A 22,723-nucleotide genomic window follows, 5' to 3' on the forward strand; every position below is an offset into this window, starting at 1 on the left:
ATAAAAAGAGATGACTTTGGAATCCCTAATTAGTATTATGAAGAGCCAACAGTCTGAGGGGCCAGCCTGTGGCTCATTTGGGAGAGTGTGGTGCTGATAACACCAAGGCCACGGGTTCAGACCCCTATATAGGGATGTCTGGTTAGCTCACTTGGGGGAGCACGGTGCTGACAACACCAATGCAAGGGTTAAGATCCCCTTACCGGCCATCTTTAAAAAAAAAAAAAAAAAAGAGCCAACAGTCTGGCACACAAATAGAACTGCATTTAAAAATCTCTATTAAAATCATTTAATTAAAGAAATAATAATCCAAATAGATAACAGCAGAGAATATGGAAAATATTTCATAGCTAGCAATATATTAGATGGATGAGTTACAGAACAAATAGAATGGGTAACCTCAAAGTTAATATTACCAAGTAGGAGCGCTGGTGATTTCTTGGTCAAAGCATCATTAAAGACCTATATTAAGGTAATAACACAAAGAATTATTAAATATAACAGGCAAGTCAGCAAAGTAAGTGATCAGTTTGAATTAAACTGATTACCTGAAACAACCCTTAGCAGACAGGAATATCCTATGTATGGAGGTTCAGACAACGATTGTCCCTAGAAAAACAGAATGAACATAATACCAAAACCTTTACAGATGAATGAAAAACATGAACAAAACTGTACAGTTAACTTACTAAGAAGAAAATATCTAACACAATTGGAACAACTTAAAAAATAGAACAAAACAACAACAAAACCTACACTGGGTTAAAATACAAACCCCCCCCCCCAAAAAAAAACTACAAAGTATACCTCTGACAAAATGGAAACAGTAATGAGTGATTTTACCCCAAAATATTAAGCCATATCTACACAACACAGAAATGTTAATTCTCTAAGGCTATGATATCCAATATGTGCTATTCAATATCCCTTAGCCATATTTGAGCACCTGAAATGTGCTAGTACAACTAAGAAATCAAATTTTTAATTTTCATATTTAAATTTAAAAACTGATACGTGATTCAGTTACAGGAAACTCTTAAGTATGTTTGGAACAATTTGGGTACATGAATATACTTGTTAGCTGTACATTTTATGAAATCTCAATACAGATCAGGCATTTTCAATCAAAATTGAGCTGAATTGAGGTATACCTTCTGAACTGAGGTATGCTAGAAGTACAAATGTAAAATACACACCAGATTTTGAAGACTTAGTTACAAAAAGCTAGAATATGAAATATCTCATTGATAATTTCTGAAAATGTGATTATATGTTGAAATAATATTTTTGATACATCAGGTTAAAGAAAACATATTATTAAATTTCACCTGTTTCTTTTTTACATTTTAAAATACGGTTTCTAAAAATTTAAAATTACCTCATGTATCTATTGCACAGTTCTGCTCTAAAGGATCAGTGGTCTGAAAAAGTCTGTCACTGTCAAAAATCTGAAATATGGGGCCGACCCCGTGGCTCACTCGGGAGAGTGCGGCGCTGGGAGCGCAGTGGCGCTCCCGCCGTGGGTTCGGATCCTATGTAGGGATGGCTGGGTGCGCTCACTGGCTGAGCGCGGTGTGGGCGACACCACACCAAGGGTTGCGATCCCCTTACCGGTCACAAAAAAAGGAAAAAAAAAAATCTGAAATACCTATGTCAAGATTTGTAAATACAGTATTATCTTATCTCCTAGTATCACAAAATATTACTTTAGGCTACCTAGAAATTGCATATTTATACATTACAAAGTCATTTGTACCCTCTTCATACAGAACATGGTTACAGATCATTAAAGTATTCCTCTGAGTTACTACAAACCATGGTAACATTTAATGGTCATCCTGCCATCCAAAGTAATCAAATAACTGAAGGATGCTAATTCATTAGACTTCTTGATTCCTTCTCTACCTAGATTCCTTCGCCCATGTGTTAAACAATACTTTTGCTTCTACAAGAGCTAAATAAGGATCTTTAGTTTGGAAAAGATTTTGATAAGACTAATTTTATAGGACAATTTAATGTTTATATATATATATACACACACACATATATAGATTTACTTTATATATACAAGGGTACTTAAAAAAGTTCATGGAAAGATTTGTATTATCTTTCAATTCTATTTTTCCAAAAACTTTTTTCAAGTATCCTCATATTTACTTTATACATATATACTTATAAATGTATATATATAATATATATATGTTTATATAATACACACACACTTATAAACTTCCTCCTGAAAGAAAAACGTCAGAACTGCATGCCTTAGCAGAGCTTTTCCAACCTCTTCATACCATGGCACTTCACAGAACATTATATTTGTAAGACACACTGGAGTAAACTTTGAAGGCTGCTCAAGGGACAGCAACACTATGTCAGCACAGTTGCTTGCAGCACACTAACTGGGAAGCTCAGTCTTAAAAGGTCCCTGCAAAATACTACAAGAAATCTCTGGACCCGTATTATATTTTCACCTGTCTCATATTGTATTATATTTTCACCCGTCTCGTATTGTATTCTTACTTATGCCTACAGTTGTGAAAATACAACCCTCCAACATTTTAAATGGTAATATCCAAAGAAGGCCACAAGATGGAGATATTACCCCATTCCCATTTATATTTGTATTTGTGCATTTTCTGTGTACTTTTCCCTTCCCTGTGTACTTCCTACTTTCTCCATCAGCAGTATTCTCAACTACTGCCTCTATCTCTAATATTTAATCGAACTCCTCTGCCATTCTGCTTTAACTAGCTTTATTATAGAAATATTACATAATGAATACTTTCATGATTTTTGTTTTTAATATTAAAAGCAGGCAGATAATTAGAATATTTTCTTCTAGCTCAGTATTTTCCCATTTCTCTAAAATTAAGGTTGTTTTTATTTACACATTTTTCTCCTGTAGGCAATTAAAAAAATTGCTGCCCACAAAGTAATAAGTAGTCCAAAAGTCATTTACCCCAATACACTCAGTTACCTTATAAGGCCACAGATCTATTTCACGTTGATACCACTCAAAACTTCTCTGGCACTTTTTTTTTAAATTAATTTTTTTTATTGGTTATGAATATTCATGGCATACAAAGCAAACTGTCACCACTGGTGCCTAAGATGTAATGGCCAGATCCATACTGGCAGCATGCCCATTACCACAAATTGTGATTTTACCCCATGTCCCCCACCCAATTATCCCCAACCTCCCTCCCCCTTCCCTTCCCCCACAATTCCACTTTGTATCCCAGGGTATGCTCTGTCCCTTTGCAAGTCCAACACATCACTGTGGTCTTTCTTTCCTTCCTTCTTTCTCTCTTAGCTCCCACTTATGAGTGAGCACATATGGTAGTTATCACTCTGTGCTTTGCTTATTTCACTCAACATAAGTTTCTCCAAGCTCATCTGTGTTGTTGCAAATGAGAGAATTTCATTCTTTTTTATGGCAGAGTAGTATTCCATGGTGTATATATATACCATATTTTCCTTATCCAATCATCCATCAATGGACATTTACGATAGTTCCATATCTTGGCTATTGTGAACAGAGCTGTGATGAACATGGGAGTGCTGGTATCCCTTCGACATGATGATTTCCAATCCTTTGGGTATATACCCAGAAGTGGGATTGCTGGATTGTATGGAAGATCTATCTGTAGTTGTTTGAGAAGCCTCCATTCTGTTTTCCATAGTGGTTGTACTAACTTACAGTCTGGGACTCTTCTTTGTGAACAGTCCTCAAGCCAGTCTATGAACTTTACATGAAATTTATATTCAGATCTCTTTACCAATATAAATTGTACTTACCTGAGCTTGCTAACCTAATTTAGAAACTAAATTTAGTTCCAAATGACTATTAGCTATAGTCAAAACTCAAATCCAACTTAAAGATTTACTATTAAAGAGGATCACGTCAAGAACATGCTGCAGGTTTTGAAAGCAATTCAAAACAAGAAGATTTTATGATATTTTCAGAGACGGCAGCATTGTGAAGCTTTGAACAATAACTACTTTCTATATCAACTTGAATTACTTCAGTTAAATCTTATATACTTCCAAAGGTGTGATATAAACAGTCACACATTCATTCTGTACAACTACTATGCAACCACAGACATGGCAATCATTTGAACTTTATAAAATGTTTAAACTAAAGTGCTTTTTTAAACACAGGAAGTCTATTTCCTATTGCAGATAAAAGATTCAAACAGAAATACTATAAGATGTGATATAATCAACTACAAAATCACAATTTCCAGTCTTCCTATATTATACATATATATTAACTTCTGTAAATCAAATTTAACCACTATTAACATAAAACACCACTTAAAGTCAGAAAATAACCTAAATACTAATCTTCTACCTGCTAAGTAAAAGTGTGGTAATTGAAAATAACTGCTAATAAGATTAGCAATTTTAAAAAAACTCCAAGTCAGTTTTCTTGGTAATTTATAGATTCAATTGGTCATGGGACAGTTTCATTAACTTGTCATATTTTAATGGCATAAATAAAGTTCTTAAGGTTTGGCTAGAAATAAGAAATATCTACGTTCCTTAGCAGGCATGTATATAGACTCTAAGCTTTCTCTATGGTCTGTTCAGACTTACCCAGTAAATGACAACAAAGACTTTCTTTCTGGTTTTAACTTACTTTGACTACTGCTCATTACACACATCACAGTAGGGTCTCATATAGCGTTTTAAAATTCTTGTACCTTCTATAACCAGGAGTTAGTTGTATGTATTCTGTAATTTGTTTAACTAAGAAAATTACTCCTTTTTAGAATTCTAGTGTTTGCTTTCGGTGGCATTATAATACTGCTTCTTTTCCATTTAATACTGCTGCTTATACTATGACATGTCCTTTATTTAATTCTTGATCTTAGACTCTTAGCTTTAATATTAAACAGCTCAAAGTCTATTAGCTGACAGCAAAGAGCTTATGTCTTACTAGCAATAAAATGGTCATCCATTTAATAATGAAGCATATTGTTTCATACACATTTTCTCCCTAACCAGAAATAGAAAATGTGGCATGTCCTTGCTTCTGCAATATGCCTTACTATATATGAGATTCCAGTGCTAGATGATAGTAATCAGAAACACTTACTGAATAAGTGAATGAACGCTAATCTTACTTAATTTAGTATTATATAGGATGGGAATGAAATTCTAGATTAAAACTTTAATTAAGTTCTAATGACTCTCTTAGACAAAAAAATTCGATCTCAAAACCCAAATATTTAGCTCTTAAGATGGAATACCTATTACTGTATTATTTACAATATAGTAATCATATTTTTATATTCATTAGTATAGGACCTATCTTTCACAGTTTTGATGAAAATAAAGGTTTTTGAAAATATATATGACTATAGCTTCATTATAAAATGATCTAGGATCCTGCTTCCCCCAATCAGAAGCCTCTCTTTTCACTGCAACTCCTTTCCTTTATCTCTGTACAACTCTATGCAAGAAAGGCTTTGGAATTGTTTTAATTATGGATGGAATTAATTGGTATCATTGTTGTCCAAATAGATCCAATAACGATGGACTTAGAAAAAGATTCCTAAAACCATATAGTAGCAGTTTATGGAATAAGCAGTTCACTGATAGAAAACATAACAAAGTTGAGAACAGGCTTAATATAGACACTAAGCATTTTATTAAACTATTTGTATTAGTGCTACTTGTAACTGCCACATAAATTCTCCTTTCAGCAGTCACCAAGTCTAATATCTAACCTTACCACCACCCTACCCTCTATTTCATTCATGACACTGAACCAAACACGATTTTGAAATTCACTACATTAGGGCAATCGCTAGGTAAAATGATGACCTATATAATAAGATTTTAGAATATATCTCTAGAAGTAGTTGTAACAACAGAAGCCAATTCGACTTTCCTAGCTCAAGTTAGGCAGTTTTCTATGAATAATAAAAGATAAAAGACTGTAAGAGTGTTTTCATAATTAGTATTAAAAAAAAAAAACAAACCTCAGAATAGTATAAAAGGAAACTTACAACTTAAAGATTTCTGTTCTATCAGGTCTAGATTACATGTGGCAAAATTTTCACAATAGACTTGCTTTTTCCCATAAAATATGCTCAGGTAACCTCCTCTGAACTATACTACCACACTAGATTAAACATTGTAATTAGTTTACTTAAGAAGTAAACTAATTTTATGATAATCCAATATGATGCAAAGATGTATAGAGCTCAACAAGTATTTATTCGGCTCTAACTCTATGTATGATATGCCTACATGAGAAATACAAATGACTGGAAGGTTATCTACTATTCCAGATTTTGTATATCTCCCTCCTTCCAAATTAAAAAATAATTGTGGATTTTACAATTAAAATGCGGAAGATTTTATTACACAACACACATTTATAAGAAAATAGACTAAATAAAGATTGAACTATATGCAACTAACACCACAAGCTCAGTGGATTCCACCACAAGAATCATCAGAGATAACTGATTACCACAGTACAAATTCAGTCACTTATGAAAGAGATCATCATCCTCATTTCTAAAAAAGACTGTGACAGAGTTTCAGAAGGCCCCGTTAACAGCTCTGCTTTTTCCCATCCAAAAAACTAAGAGTACACAGGAACTAGGAGGGTAGAGATAAAATATCACCTTCATTTCTGATAAAGCAACTGAAGAATACAGGTTAGATGCAAGGGACAAATGGGCTTGCTAGCGATTTTTTCCCTCTCCTGTCCAGTCTAGACTTTGAGACAGCATGCTTGAGGGTAAGAAAAGTTAGGATAATTGCCTTACTTGTCTCTGCAGAGAGGGCTGAAGACTGATTCCCACTGCTCATACCTTTTTGATTGATTACCTCTTCCCAGTCAAGGAAAACAGACCAAAGGCAATCACTCTCCAACAAGGTAACACACATCTCCATGGAAAAATGTAAGAGGTGGGTCAAGAGATCAGCAGTGTTTCTTTAGGGAAGTTCCTCTTCCTAGATATAGGATGAGTGGGCAACAATTATTCCTCCACTAAATAGGCTACCATTCTGTACATTTATACATTCTGTACATATGAAAATACAGGTTGAAAGAGCTTAAAAGGTTTATTAATTCTGATTGAAAAATTAAAATCCAAATATTTTATAAGCACATGTCACTTAACAATAGCTTTTCTTCTGATAACCAAGTTTCAGCATTCATCTGAATGTAAGGATGAAGTTATAAAATAAAATATGAGAAAGAGAATGAAGAGAGAATGAATAGGAGACTGTAATGACTGGCTGGCACAGTGAAGACAACTCTGACTTCACCGTAAAGTAAATACTGCAAATTTTAAGATAATTTAGATTGTCATGATTTCAATTCACAGATTTTTAAATAAATATGAAATATATATCATTGGCTAGAATACTAACTATACAAAGTATAAGGAAAGTCATGGCTCCAAAAGATAGAAAAAAAATACATAATTGCCATTGACCCCACAAGAAACACAGGTGTCCAAGAAGCAGGAGGTGCTAGACAAAACATAAATATTGTGCAGGGACCTAGATAGAATTTGAGTTACTAATACAAGGTCTTTCAATAGCATATCTTTCTTCCCACAATCCTCTCATCTTCCCCACATATCCTCTGAAAAGATGCAATATCCAGGGCCAACCCTATGGCGCACTAGGGAGAGTGCGGCGCTGGGAGCGCAGCACTGCTCCCGCCGCGGGTTCAGATCCTATATAAGGATGGCCAGTGCGCTCACGCGCAGTGCGGCCGGTCACAAAAATGATAAAAAAAAAAAAAAAAAGATGCAATATCCAAATTGGAATGCCCTATGAACAATTAAAGTCATTCTAAAAAACAGGATGAACCACTAATATGTCATTTGTATACACTCTTCCCCTAAAGACTTCTGGAACCCCTTCCTAAACTTCTAGAACCAACTTGAAATCTAGGAATACATGGAAAGAGATTCTTTTGCTGTATGAGGGCTGTACAAAACCATATATAAATATAACCTATTGAGTAAAAACTGTCAAGCAAATACTAATATGGGGAATTACAGTTTAGTTTTAGTTACAATGTTTATATTGTTTCATTCAATAAATATTTAAATATCAACTATGTGCCTAACTATGAGGTAAATAAATAAGATACCATCTGTCTTAAAATGAGGCAATTATCTTGTCCAAGGCCATAAAGCCAGGAGGTGGCCTGGTCCAAGTTCTAAAAGCCATCTGTTATTCCAGTTATAGAGGTTAGAAAATGACTGAGCTGACTATCTCAGAACTCGTAGGTAAGGTGATAAAGAAGATGCCACAGTCAGTCACTGCCATCCCTGGCTTCTACTTTAGGACACAGACCCCTCAAAAATTTTTTCTATATCAATTGTCTCCAATTCTTCCCCTTCATTCTCTCCTGAACCCAATCTAACCAAACTTTACTGAAACTCAGCTCCTGCTGAGGTAGTCAGTGACCTCCACATTGTTAAATCCAACAGTCAATTCTCAGAACTCATATTATCTGAATTATCATTATCATTTAACTCAGCTGATCGCTTCCACCTCTTTGAAATACTTTCTTTACTTGACTTGAAAGAAAGCCTTTTCTTGGTTTGCCTCCTACCTCTCTGGCTGTTCCTTCTCAATCCACTTTACTGGCTCCTCTTCATCTTCCTGACCATTAAAGTTTGGAATCCCCAAGGCTTAGCCCCCAAATCTCTTCTCTTCTCTTTTCACATTCACTCCCTTGGTAAACTCATCTAATTTTGTGGCTTCAAATTACCTTCTAAGTGACAGGAACTCCCAAATCCATATCTATAGCCCCAACTTTTCTTCTTGTAACTCCAGACCTGAATAACCAACTGCCTATATGCCAGTTCCACTTGAATGTTTAACAAAGACCCAAAATTCAGCACAACCAAAAACCAGATTCCTGATTTTCCCCCAACCAGATTCTTATTTCAGTTTTCCTCATCTTAATACATGGCAACCGCATCCTTCCAGTTACTGGGGCCAAAATCTTTAGAATTACATTCAACTTCTCTTTTTCTCTCCATCCCACACTCAAACCTGTCAACTCTATGATCAAATTAAATCCAGAATCTGACCACTTTGCACCACCTCCATTGCTACCAGCCAGGTCCACTCTACACTATGCACCACAATTATTCCTCTAAGAAACTGCCTTACAGACTATCCTAAACACAATAAAGGGACTATTTTGAAACTTAAGTCAAATCATGTATCTCTTCGGTTCAACTTCCCCCTCATCCCAGTGGATCCCCAACTTATAAGTAAAAGCCAAAGTCATTATAATGGTTTACAAAGCCCTGCATGATCTTCCCTTAACCCCCTATGGCTCTGATCTCATCTCCTATTACTGTTCTCCTTGATCACTCTGCTCCAGCCACACAGGCTGACTTGCTAGTCCTCAAACACTAAACAAGCTCCTGCCTCAAGGCCTCTGCACTTACTGTCTACTCTTCCTTGAATGCTCTTTAACCATGCTACAGTCTGAACGTCTGTGTCCCTGCAAAATTCATGTCTAAACCTAATCCCCAATATGATAGTATTTTAAGGTGGGGCCCCAGAGAGCTGCCTTGCCCCCACTGCCATGTGAGGACACAGCAAGAAGGTGCCATTTATGAATCCAAAGGCCTTCACCAGACACAGAATCTGTTGGTACCTTAATCTTAGACTTCCCAGCCTCCAGAACTGTGAGAAATAAATTTCTGTTGTTGAAAAGCTATACAGTTTACGGTATTTTGTTATGCAGTTCAAACAGACTAAGACACATCAATTATCCACCTGGCTCACTCCCTAAGTTCCTTCAGAGGTCTTCTCTGATCATCTGATATTAATATTTACTTGTTTGGTTGTTCACTAGTTGTTTCCCCCTACCAAACTATAAGTTTCACGAGGCTGGGGTTTTGTTTTATATAAAATCCAACTCCCAATGCTTAAAATCTAGTAGGCACAAAATAAATATCTGTTGAATGAACAACAACAAAAAAACTGATTAGTACATAGAGCCAGGTCACCACTTTTGAGTAGCCTACCTTCTTTGTTCTGGTCTTTCATGTCTGGCTAGTCACCAAGAGATTGCTTGGCTCTGGCTTGAAAATTATGCATTAAAGACCTCAGACAGGCTGTATTTGTCTCTACCAAATTTCTGGTCACCTGAAAGTCTTTCAAGAAAGTTAAGATTCAACGTAAAGAACTTGTTCCAATCAGTTTCTCTGCTTAGATAGAATATAATTCCTTCTGGCATTCTTTCCAATTTCAACACAGCTGGATAGAGAAAAACAGATTAAAACAATTTTCTGGATCCTTCTTTTCAAATTCTTCCTCAACAAAGAATCTTCTCAATTATCAATGCTTCTTTATTTCCCCATCTTTGACCATATAGTTAAGTGCTCTGGCTGTTCACAGTGTTTTTTTTTAATTCTGCAAATTAAGTTGCATGAAATTATAAATGAAAATTGTATGAGAGTTCACATGCAAAGCTAGATTACATAATCTAAATTTTAAACTACTGCTACTAATTTCTGTATTCTTTTAAAGCGGCCTAATTTTCCATGAAAACTGGGAAGCATCTTCAAGGTCTTTGGATAGGTTACGTGTAAGACTGTCTAGCTACAGAATGTAATCGATCATAATAAATTCTAAACAATTATTCCTGATATTAAAGGCATTCTTAAAAGTTAGTCTTCAGAATTATAATCTTACGAATTATTTTTACACATTATTACATCATCATTTACTTTGAAAATGAGGCATATTTTCTCTCCATAAGCAGGAAGTGGCACCAGGTGACAGATCATAAACATAGTTATTACAAAACTGTTCACACATAAGAATTTGAAGTGTGAAATGCTTACACTATATAACTCTCACAAAAATAAAAATTGTTAAACCTATGGTGCCACGGAAACCTAGCAATTTTACACTGCATAATGGAAGTAATGAAAATACACTGTTTGAAAATTAAATTTCTATTTAGCATAAGTTCAATAGTTCACCCAAATTTATAACTTATGGGAGAGAAATGTGCAATTACATATCTAGTCACGTGAAGTGTGCCTTGAATGACAACTGTTGGCAAACCTTAATTTCTTTTTTACACGCATAACTATTAAAGCATTGTATGAAGGGCTCAATCAGATAGTGTGAAATTCTAAGTCTTTCTCCATAATCCCGAAATCAGTGAAATGTCCTCCTCCTTGGCACGGGGCTTCAGGTAGGGACTGGATATCTATCCTCACTCAACCTCTCTCAATGGTTGAAATAAAAGGCAACAAACGGATTTTACAGGTTAACTCTAGAAGCTAAAACAGGAAACAAAAGAAAAAAAAGAAAAGAAGCTGATCCTGTGCTACTAGTTGGGCTTCTTTTCCAAAGTACCCCAAGTACCTCTACTGCCCCAAAGCTTAATAACTCCTCCTATGAGTTCCGGGACCAACCTGGTAGAGGCCTTAAATTCTTCCAGATTTCTCAACTGAGACACAACCCCCTATCTAACAGGCTAAAAAGATCACAAAGTACAATGCAAGAAAAACTTCTGCAGCACAGACACTGACCTAAATTGCATTCCTATCGTCTCGGAAAGGAAGGAGAAAGGAGGCAGCTGAAATAAGAATAAGGACTAGTTTAAGTGGGAAGATGACAATTTAGGGTGAGACATGGCTACTCCTCCCATTCAGGAGGGCAGGAAAGGAAAGGGTAGGTGTGAAGAAAAAAACAAAACAAACAAACAAAAACACCTCCACTCTTCCTTCTTCCTCCAGCATAGCTGGGGGTTGGGGTGGGAGTGCGGGGGTCTTCCCCAGAATGCCAGAACAAAGAGATGGTATCACGACCCCTGGCCGGTGGCACCTTCCAGACAGCCACCGAGACCGGAACCTGAGAAGTTGCAGCAGGGGTGAGGGACTGGGGAAGGCGGACAAGTTCTCTGAGGCTGGGGTTATGAGAAGACCCTGGTGGACCGGGCCAGGAGGGCAGCCAGAGCGCGGAGTGACCAGGTCCTGCCCTCCGTGCCTGGCTCCCTTGGAGAAAACGGGGTCAACGCCCGCCACTTCCCCCTTTTCCGCCCGGACCCGCGCGGTTCCGCGCTTACCTGCTGCACCCCGAGGAACTGGTAGAAGTTGAGCTGCACCTCCTCCACCAAGTCAAACAACTCCAGGTCTCCGCTCTCCCAGCCGCGCGCCGGCCCCACGGCCGCCAGCAGCAGCAGCCACAGCCACGGTGGCAGCGGCGGGGACGGCACGAGCCGCAGCCGGAGGCGCCCAGGAAGCCGCGCCAGCTGGGCGCAGGGAACCGTCATGGTACTGGGCTCGGAAAGGTCACCAGCCACGCAGTGCCGTCAGCGAGACGGGGACGTGGCGGGCAGTGCGGGTTGTGGGGAACGCTGCCTGTCAGTCAGAAGCGCGGGCAGCCGCACCGGGGTCGGCCCCAGCGGGAGCGCGGGGGTAGCGGGAGCCGGCGGGCGAGCGGCCGGGGCCGCTGCCGGCTCTACCTTCCGCGGACCCTTACCCCCAGGCCTACAAACAGCTGGAGAGCCAGCGCCCGGCGCTGAGGTTGCACAGGGGGGAGGCTTCCCTGCGCCTCAGCCTATCCCAGGCCTCGCTTCCGGTGACATCACGTCTCCTAGCAACCTCGGGGAGGGGCGGGGCCGGAAGTAGCGACGCTGGGCGCCACAGATCTGGGCCTGGAGAAATGGTTCTCAGTTGCTCGCGCGCACTGAAGAGCCGTACTTGTGTATACACGGGTTAAGAGACACGGACAATTAGAGGCATCAGACATCCACCTGGAACATCTCACGTATAGATTTCCCCCGAAATTAGCTACCGTCTTGCCCTCCGCCAGATACTGAACACTAAAAGCATATTTGAAGCCTGATTTATCGATTATGGCTTCTGTTCCATACACTTCGTTATTCCACCAGCAAAGATAGGAGGAATTGAACCAGGGACTGAAAGGGACAAATCTAGTGAGCAGTCTAGGGTATCTTGTTGAGGGAGGTGAAACAGAACCAAGACAAAAAACATAAGATTTACAGGCATAATCCCATAAAGTAGGGAGCTCTGTAGAATTAGTCATGGTGACCCAATCATAGTCTTAGAAGTGTAATTTATCCACCTTAGCCCGCCCCCAACTGGGGTTCTTTTCCCAAGTGAAATCTGTTTTTAAAGACATACAAGCTAAAAACCTGTCTCTCTCTCTCTTTTTTTTCTTTCTGACCGGTAATGTTAGCACAACCCTCACCACGGTGTGGTTTGCACCACGCTCAGCCAGTGAGCGCACCGGCCGTCCCTATACAGGATGCGATGTAGGATCCCAACCCGCGCATCCGCACGCTGCTGAGTGAGCCACAGGGCCGGTCCAAAAACCTCTCCTTTCTAACAATGTCTCACCTCCTCCTCCTGCGCTGCTTCTGCTTCTGTTCAGTCTCTTAATTTCTTTTTTCTCTGCCACTTGTTCTCTTGTGTGAACTTTACTTTCTCTTTAGCCTTCTCACATTTTCCTCCCTGACTCCCTACTCTTGTTGAGGAAATAGAAGGGAGCAAAAAATGGTTGTATAATCTGAACGCTAGACTAGTGTTTTAAAAAAGTTTGACCTCATCATTTTCCTGTATTGGATCTGGCCAGTTAAATTGAGTTTAATAGGGTAATGATAAAGCTACTTTGGCTGTCATGGTAAGAATATATGATGTTTGGTAAAGGTTAGAAAAACACTACCTAGGAAACAAATTTTACTGAGAAAATTCTATTATCTTGGAGTTTTAAAAATATTTTAAAATAAAGTCATAGATGAATACCAGTATATCTTGCTTTAAAATAGTAGATATGCTTGAATTAATCACATTTTAATCTATCATGAGGCTAACCTTTCAAAGATTCAAGAGCAGGAGTGTCTGAGTCTGCTAGGGCTGCTATAACAAAATACCTTAGACTGGGTGGCTTAAACAACAGACATTTATTTATTTCTCACAGTTGTGGAGGTTGGGTAATCCAAAATCAGGGTGCTCCATAGCAAGAGGTTTTGCCCTTTCTGTGTATCCCCAGTGCTGAGCATAATGCATAGCATTTGAAAGCACTCAATTCTTTGAATTGAATCCTGTGAATACCTCCCTACCATCATTCCCCCCACTATAGTTTTTTAGTTTATATATTGATATATCAGGGGTTTTTTAAAAGTGAAAGTCATCTTTACCAAGTCCCTCAATTAGGTTAATGTTTTATTCAATGAGTAAAACATCAAAATAATATGAAGGTAATAATGTTATGTATTACTTTTATACAATATTCTAACACTCATCTTTTCTCTTAATTTGATCATTAGATTACATACAATATAACATCTGAAACTGGTGCCATATTGCCACAAATCTAGGATTCTTACCCTTACTTTTAGCAGACAGTCTAATATTTCCCTCTTGAACTCTACCCTTATGAAACCCAGGAGCTTACTCCATCGCAAGGGAGCTCATCTTCCTTCCAAGCCAAGCTGAAGCTGAATCAATGTCTATTTAGTACATTATTTCTCACTGACATAAGGTATTGCTCTTGCAGATTCATCCTGCCCAGTTCCAATGACACTTGTCTACTCTGAGATGATATTTTTGCTGGTCCATGTCCCTGCAAAGACCATAGTGACATCTATATTTAAACTTCTAGATTCGCATCCTCACATGTTCAGTCACTGACCATCAAAGGACAATGCAATTAAATAAATCTTCTTTTGCGAAGACCTAGACTAGGAGAGCTAACAATCATCAGCTGTTTTCTTCCCTGGCTCTGGGCACAGACTTATCAAGGCTGGCCCAAGCAGAGGGAATTTACACAGAAAAAGAGGAACCAGTAAAATTTTTAACATTCATGCAAATTGTGTGAAGGATTGGAAATGTAGAGGAGTCCTGAACATATAGCCAGTTTCCCACAGGGTATTTGCCAAATTCTGGAGGCTGAGGCACTGGGCCTGCGTAGGCAGAGTAAAATCACCCTGCATTCTACTAGTGCACACAAAACTAACTCTACCTAGAAGGAGAAGCCTACCTCAAATATAGTGGCATTCTCCTCCTCTCAAGACATTTGCAATATTTCTGAAGTTGTATGAGTGGAGGCTGAAGATCTAAATTTAAAGTCTTTTGAAGGCAGAACTGAATCTTCAGGGCAAAGGAGGCAGGAACATTACAGGTCTCAACCAAATGCCCAGAGGAATCACATGTAAAGAAAATAGAGAAATGGATTAAGTTTTATGAAAACTATAGCCTAATCCCAACCCACCTCCTACCTTTTTGGACTGAAGTAATCAGACCCTCAGTTACTTGTCTATTTTCATCTCCAGAGGAAAATAACATCACTATGTTGTCTATAGGTATTTTTTTTATATAAAAATTTGGCATATGGTAAAAAATTATTAGATATGAATAAAGTAGGAAAATTTGACCAATAATCAAGAGAAAGAATAGGTAATAAAAGACACATAGATAGGCCAGATATTAGAGTCCAGATAAGAACTTTAAAATAACTATTATAAAACAAAGCAATAGATTATAAAATAGAAGAAAATTGGACATAATTGATTAAAAAGGTGCAGCATTTTAACAGAGAATGGGAATTCATAAAAAAGAATTAATGGAAAATCTTTTTTTTTTTTTTTTAACAGCTGGCTGGTACGGGGATCCAAACCCTTGACCTTGGTGTTACCAGCACCACACTCTCCTCAGTGAGCTAACCAGCTAGCCCTAATGGAAAATCTTGAATTAAAAAACTATAATATCTGAAATCAAGAACTCAATGGATGGGTTGAATATCAGACTAGACACAGCAGAACAAAAGATTAGTGAATTTGGGGACAAGTCAAAAAAAAAAAACCCCAACTGGAACACAAAGCGAAAAAAGAATGGAGAGAACAGAACAGAGTTTAAAAGGCATGTGCACAATGAATAAATCCAGCATAAGTGTAACTGGAGTCCTAGAAAAAGAGGAAAGAGAGAATGAGGCAGCAGCAATATTTGAAGAGATAATAGAAAATAAAGAAGAACTTTATAAAAGTAATGAAAGATATAAAACCACAGATGAAAAAATTAACTCAAAATGGACCATAGACTTAAATCTAAGAGTGAAAACTATAGAATTCTTTATAAGAAAAAACAGGAGTAAATCTGAGTGACTTTGGGTTGGCCAATGGTTTCTTAGCTATGACACCAAATGCGTAAATGACAAAAGAAAAAAATAGATAAATTAGACTACATAGAAATTAAAAACTTTTGTGTTGCAAACAATACCATCAAGAAAGTGAAAAGACAACTGAGAGAATGGGAGAAAATATTTTCAAATCACATACCTGATAAGGTAATTATGTCCAGAATATGTAAAGAATTCTTACAATCCAACAACAAAAAGACAACCCCATTTTAAAAAATTAGTCAAAGGATTTGAATAGAAATTTCTCCAAAGAAGATATGCAAATGGCCAATAATCACATGAGTGAATCTTTAGTCATTAGGGATATACAAATTGAAACTATAATAAGATACCACTTCACCCCCATTAGGATGGCTATAATCAAAAAGACAGACAATAAACAGTGTTAACATGTGGAGAAATTGAAACCCTCAGACATTGCTAGTGAAAATGAAAAATAATGCAGTCCCTTTGGAAAACAATTTGGCAGTTCCTCAGAAAGCTAAATATACAGTTACTATGTTACAGAACAATTCCACTCCTAGAGAAATGAAAACATATGGCCACACAAAAACTTGTACACGTATGTTCATAGCAGCATTATTCACAATAATCAAAAAATTGGAAACAACCCAAATGCCCTTCAACTGATGAATGGATAAACAGAGGAAATGAAGTATGGTTACATGCTATAAAATAGAAGAACCTTGAAAACATTATGCCAAGTGAAAGAAGCCAGTCACCAAAGATTACATATTCTATGATTCCACTTATAGGATATGTCCAGAATAGGCAAACTTATAAAGACAGAAAGTAGGTTAGTGGTTATTTAGGGCTCGGGATAGGGGAGGTTAGAGGTTGACTGCTAATGGGTATGGGATTTCTTTTAGGAGGTATGAAAAGGTTCTATGATTAGATTGTGGTGATGGTTGCATAACTCTGTGAATATACTAAAGAATGTTGACGTGTATTCTTTAAATAGGTGAGTTGTCTATATCTCACTAAGGCTCTTAAAAAAAAAAGAAAAAGAAAAAGAAAAAACAAAAGCTCAGCAAACCCCCAAAAGTATAAAGGCAACAAAACAAAACAAATCTAAGTGTTTCATAGTCAAACATGAAAGATAGAAAAGTTTGTGAGATGTAGTGATTGCAATAACTTCAAAGAGCATTTGTAGCCTTAAATATCTTAAAGAAGGAAGGCAGAAAATTAATGAGCTAAGTGTTCAACATAAGGAGTTACATAAATAACCATAGAATAAACCTGGGTGAAGGTTTATTAATGAAGACCCCCAATTGTTTTCAGCATGATGCTTACTCAAGTAAGCTGGGAGCATATCAGCCCATATACAGTTTTAAAAGAATTTTTTAAAGTAAGCTGGGAGCATATCAGCTCATATACAGTTTAAAGGATTTTCTAGGTTCTGGTATTGACAAGGTTCAAGGTGTCACTACAATAGTACGTAGCTAAGATGCATTAGAAAAATATGCCATTGGCAATGAGGAAAGGAGGGAGAATCTGGGTGTTGGATGGGTTATCCACATAGAGGTGGATGAGAGGAGTTTTGATCTTGTTACACAAGAACATCATAATGACCACTACTTTCCAGTGGGGAATGTCAAAGAATACTGGTAATTTAGTAGACCAGTAAAACTCAAAGAGGCTTTAATAAACCATCTGGTATTCTATTCCTCACTTTTGGGTAAGATCAAATTTAATTATATCAAACAGAATTGCATGTGATATCTGTTATAGTTAAGATCTAAACTGCTCTTAAAATCACTATTAGTGGCCTCTTCATCTCATGATTTAGAGATATCTGGCTCTCATTAAATCTTTCATTAGCTCCTATGTAATTGTTTCTCAACTATATGAACTTGAAGCGCTAAAGTTTTTAATGGAACATTATCTTCCCTCAGTAATTTTATTTATCCAAACACTATTCACAAACTCATATTGAGTTGACAGAGGTTAGAAAAATATTGTTTTGGAGAAGCACCTCCTTCAAAAATAATCCCTTTTGTATTGCAGTATTGAACTTTAATCATTTTGAAGGTCCTCATAAATAAATACAGATGCTCTTCATGTTATAAATAATAAATATATTTCTAACATGTTGACACTATGATTTTCACTTCTCTGAATAATGTACTACTTACTTAAGTCATCTCAGAGTGAATAAGAGCACAGATTCTAGAGCCTGGACTGGTTAAATTTGAATCCCTGCTCTACCACTCACTGGCTGGGTTATCTCTGTGTTTCAGTTTCCTCTCCCTAAAATTACCATAAACCACTACCAAAATCATAAGGTTTTGTGGGAATTAAGTGAGATAATCAGTGTCTGGTATATAGTAATTGCTATTTCAATGTTACTGTCATTTTATGGGAGGTCTTCATCTACAATGTTTCAAGGTTTCCATAAATAAATTTTATCTATTTTTAAATGTTTAGATGTTGTCTTTAAAGACACTGTTATCAAACTTAGGCTGTGATTATCCACTTCATCAGAAATTTATCCAATTACTCGATTGCCCAGGATGGTGGGAGACAAGACTGTCTTTACAAAATACTGACTGGTTGTAAAAGCCAATTTAATTTTTTTTGTTCTTGCTCCATAAGAACATATTATTCATAATTTTCCTGCTAAATTCAGCTCAAGTTAAACAGTAGATACTGAATTAAGAGCATGTAATTGTAGGGGCCAAGAGAGACTTCCACTTCTACTCCTTGAAGCTTTGCTGAAAAATCAGCTAACAAACACAAATCAATAAGGAAAAATGGCTTAACAAATTTATTTGATCATAGTTTTACACGACATGGCAGCCTTTGGAATGAAGACCAAAATATAGAGAAAACTGTCCATTTTTATGCTTAGGGTCAATGAAACAGGGACAGCCATGTATAAATGTGATTGGACAAGAAAAGTATGATCTAATGAGTGGGGAAACCAAGCAAGACCTGTTCATACAGTTCTTCACTGAGTAGCATTCCTTCCTCCAGAGTCTAGGGCAGGTCCCTTTCTGGAATGGGGGTCTGATGACCTGCAATCAGACAAGGTAAATCAGACCATTTTTTACGGCTAGCTCCAAGACAGAAAGGTGGGGGGAATATTAGAGCGTACTTTTATTCTGTATGGCTAGCCTTGGGGAAAAAAAATGACCTGCCTTGTGGAGGAGGCATTCTAGTTTCTGCAGCTTGCCTCAGGGTAGACTGAGGCTGAGAGACAGGAACCCAGGAGAAGGCTAGAGGCTTTTTTTTGCTTCTGAGGCTGCTTCTGAAGCCTTCACTTTGGGGAATTGCTTTTCTGAGCTCCAGCGTACCCAACTGAACAAAAAGAAGGGAAAAGTCACTAAAGACTCATTGGTCATTGTCATCCTACACTGAAGTAGCTCTATATTTTCAGACAGTGATGTTTTCTGCTTTACATGGACTTTACTATGTCACAATAAAATCCATGTTAAAATTTCTTTCTTCTGATATCTGCAGTTCCAGAATTATCATTAGTTTGTAAAGGTTTGTAGTAACTCATTTGAATCACTTTTTAAAATTTGAAAATTAGGTTTTCTCCTTTTTCCTTTAAACAATTCAGATATTCTCTCCTACCAACATCTCGATTCAGCCAGAGCACAGCAATTGTTGTATTTTCTTCATATACAAAGGCTCCAATTAGTCTGCAAAAGAAAATTTTAACCAGACCTTTTCATCGTCTATTCTTTCAGGCTGAACAGCTTGGTTTTGGCATTCTGCCCTTGAGCCCAAATATTTTTTGTGATGCCAAATTGGAACACAAAGGAAAACAGTACAAAGTTGCTGTTCACTTCATTCAATAGGCCCCAGTTTATGTATAGAAAGGCATCAGTTTATGTATAGAAATTCCATGCCTCATAAATGCCTATTATTAAATTACTAAAAAGAGGCAGCATTTCTTATAATACGAAATTAGCAATATGATCAATACGGAAACAAACAGAGATACATCAAGGATAACTTAGTTCCAAATGGTAAGATATGGGAAATTTAATTTGCTGTCCTAATATGACTGTTGTATTACAACAGTTTTAGCAAGCCATTTGGCCCAGCTTCATCTCTCTTTTCCTCTAATATATAATGCTCTATTATTTTTGCTTCACAGAAGGGCATTTAGTGCCAAGACTCCATAATTAGTCTTTTAACTAAAAAAAAAAAAAAAAAAAAAAAAAAAATTAAATAATAATTTCACCACCAGGGGGCAAACAACATTTTTATAGGCAAAGGATACTTTTAAAATTCTAAGGGAATTATCTTGTATGAACATAATTTTGTGTTGTTGGAATTTCAATAGCTTCAAGTTAAAAGACACTAATTCTAACTTAAACCTTTAAATTTAAGAAAAAAACACTATGTTTATAAAAGAAAAACTTGTAGAAGTTACCATTAAGCAGATGACCTTCCATTTACTGTAGTTTTTAGAAGCTTAAAAGGAAAATTTCCCCCATCCTTTACCCTTTTCTTTCTTATATTTTCATATGAGGAAGAAAAATAGAATTTGAACTTCTGAAATGCTAATCTAGTCTTTGTCTGTGGTGGCCTTTACATTGCTTTTAAAAGAGTATTTTTTGACCAGTGGTTTCCTAAGCATGTATTTCAGCTTTGCTTTTTTGTTGATTTAATATGATTAACTCATATACTCTTTCTAAAATTGGCTTCATTAACTCTTGTTTTGATGAATGCTTTGCCATTTGTTAATTTAATTTAGTTAATTTAATTTAATTTTTTAATAAAAATATCCTTTTAAAATAATAGGCTTTATTTTTATAGCAGTTTTAGATTTACACGAAAATTGAGCAGAAAGTACAGTTTACATACCACCCCACTATTATTATTTTTAATAGTAATATTATTAACACCTCCTATTGTTTCTCCTATTATTAACATCTTACATTAGTGTGGTACATTTGTTACAATTATGAAGCAATATTGATACATCATTATTAACTAAAGTTTACATTAGGTTTAACTCTTTGTGTTGTACAGTTCTATGGGTTTGGACAAATGCATAATGCCATGTAGCCATTTGTTAATGTGAAATTATAGTAACTGATAAGCATATCAAATCACAAATTATCTCTCTGGAGACCTTGATACCAACGAATTTGGTGAAGTACCAGAGTTGTGAATAACTAGCAGACAATAAACAAAGTTATCAGTATAGTAAATTATCGGTAAGAGACACTAAGAATCACTTTGGTGAAAGATTTGGTCCAACATGTGCAAGCCCTGTATTCTGAAGTTTCAGGATATTTGATTACTTGTAACCTGGTAAAAATTCTAGTAATGGAAGCAAAACTTCCATTTTAAATCGAGGTATCTGTGGTACAGGATGATAACCACATTTTATTCCTCTTGGCTTACTTTCTTTCCCCTCTTCCGGCTCCTAAGCACCTGCTAAGACCACATTTCCCTGAATCGATTATAATGATGCCACTCTTTCAAATGAGGTCTGGAGGAGAACGGAGATGCCACTGCGGTCTGGCATGATCTGCTACTGGTTCTTTTCCTTACTGCTCATCCCAAGCCTGGTCATTATCTCTGCTGACAGCCCCTAGCACCAGGGCTATCAAGGGGGTGCCGAAGTATGCCACATACCATTATGTGTTCACCTAAAGAACATTTTATTTCAGATGAAAGCATATTGAAATAAACATTGAGAGCAAACGTAAGGAGAAAAAGAAGTTGCAAAAGGTCAGTGTTAAGGGTTTCTTTAGTGGCACACTAAAGAACATTCTGTGACCCGTGCCTAGTGATGGAGGGAAATTTATTTATTTAAAACCTTTTTTAAAAAAACACAGCAGGCTTCTTTATTTTCCTTCCTTCCTTCCTTTACTTCCCTTCTCTTTCTCCCTCTCCTCCTTCTCCTCCCCCTTTTTCCTTTCTCTTGATGGGGGGAAATTTAGAGATAAAGGTTTGCTTTGTTTTGTTTTTCTGTTGTTGATTTAAAAAAAAAAACAAAAACAACTTAGTGTGACCTGACAGAATCAACTCCTTCTTTCTCACTGAGTGTGTCCTTAAGCTGCTGCCCAGCCACCAACTGCTCAAAGGCTAAACTTTTCATTCTTATACATTATAGCTGGTATTAGACACCCTGGTGCCTCTTTTAAAATCTCTATTTCACATGTTAACTAGTGTCAGCCAAGTGACCAGTTCCACACTGGCTTCAACCAGCCTCCCATAGGTGTACTCTGAGAGCATTTGGTCTTTGACCAAATCTTTTAATCTTTTTTGTGATGGAAAATTGTTGTCACTAATACGCTATCTAGCATTTTCTAAAAAATTTAAGCACACTTATAGAACTTTTTAAAGGCAAACACTTTTAACAATGAGTGAGAAAGAAGCTAATACTATAGAGAGAGCATGAAAATGAATGTTTGGAAGTATTTCTACCATCATCATGTGATTTTTTTTTTCCTTTTGCTCAAAATGATATATATCACTAATAAAAAGTCTCATATCTGGACTCCTAAAATGTGTTTAAAGTATTCCAAATGAAGATTTCCAGTGGATTTAAAATCCATTTGTT

General features: G+C 36.9%; 1 protein-coding gene across 2 annotated transcripts in view; it reads right to left on the minus strand.

Moving 5' to 3' along the window:
- The window catches only part of DNAJC1 (DnaJ heat shock protein family (Hsp40) member C1), a 222,900-nt gene extending 210,310 nt beyond the window's left edge, over positions 1 to 12,590 (minus strand). For both annotated transcript variants that reach the window (XM_063100055.1, XM_063100054.1), the window contains exon 1: positions 12,098 to 12,590. In XM_063100055.1, coding sequence (XP_062956125.1) covers positions 12,098 to 12,304 — 207 coding nt within the window. In that variant the 5' untranslated portion in view covers positions 12,305 to 12,590. The remainder of the gene's footprint in view (positions 1 to 12,097) is intronic.
- Positions 12,591 to 22,723: the final 10,133 nt, after the last annotated feature.

The sequence above is a fragment of the Cynocephalus volans genome, chromosome 6 (assembly GCF_027409185.1).
Source record: "Cynocephalus volans isolate mCynVol1 chromosome 6, mCynVol1.pri, whole genome shotgun sequence".
NCBI classification, from domain to species: Eukaryota; Metazoa; Chordata; class Mammalia; order Dermoptera; family Cynocephalidae; genus Cynocephalus; species Cynocephalus volans.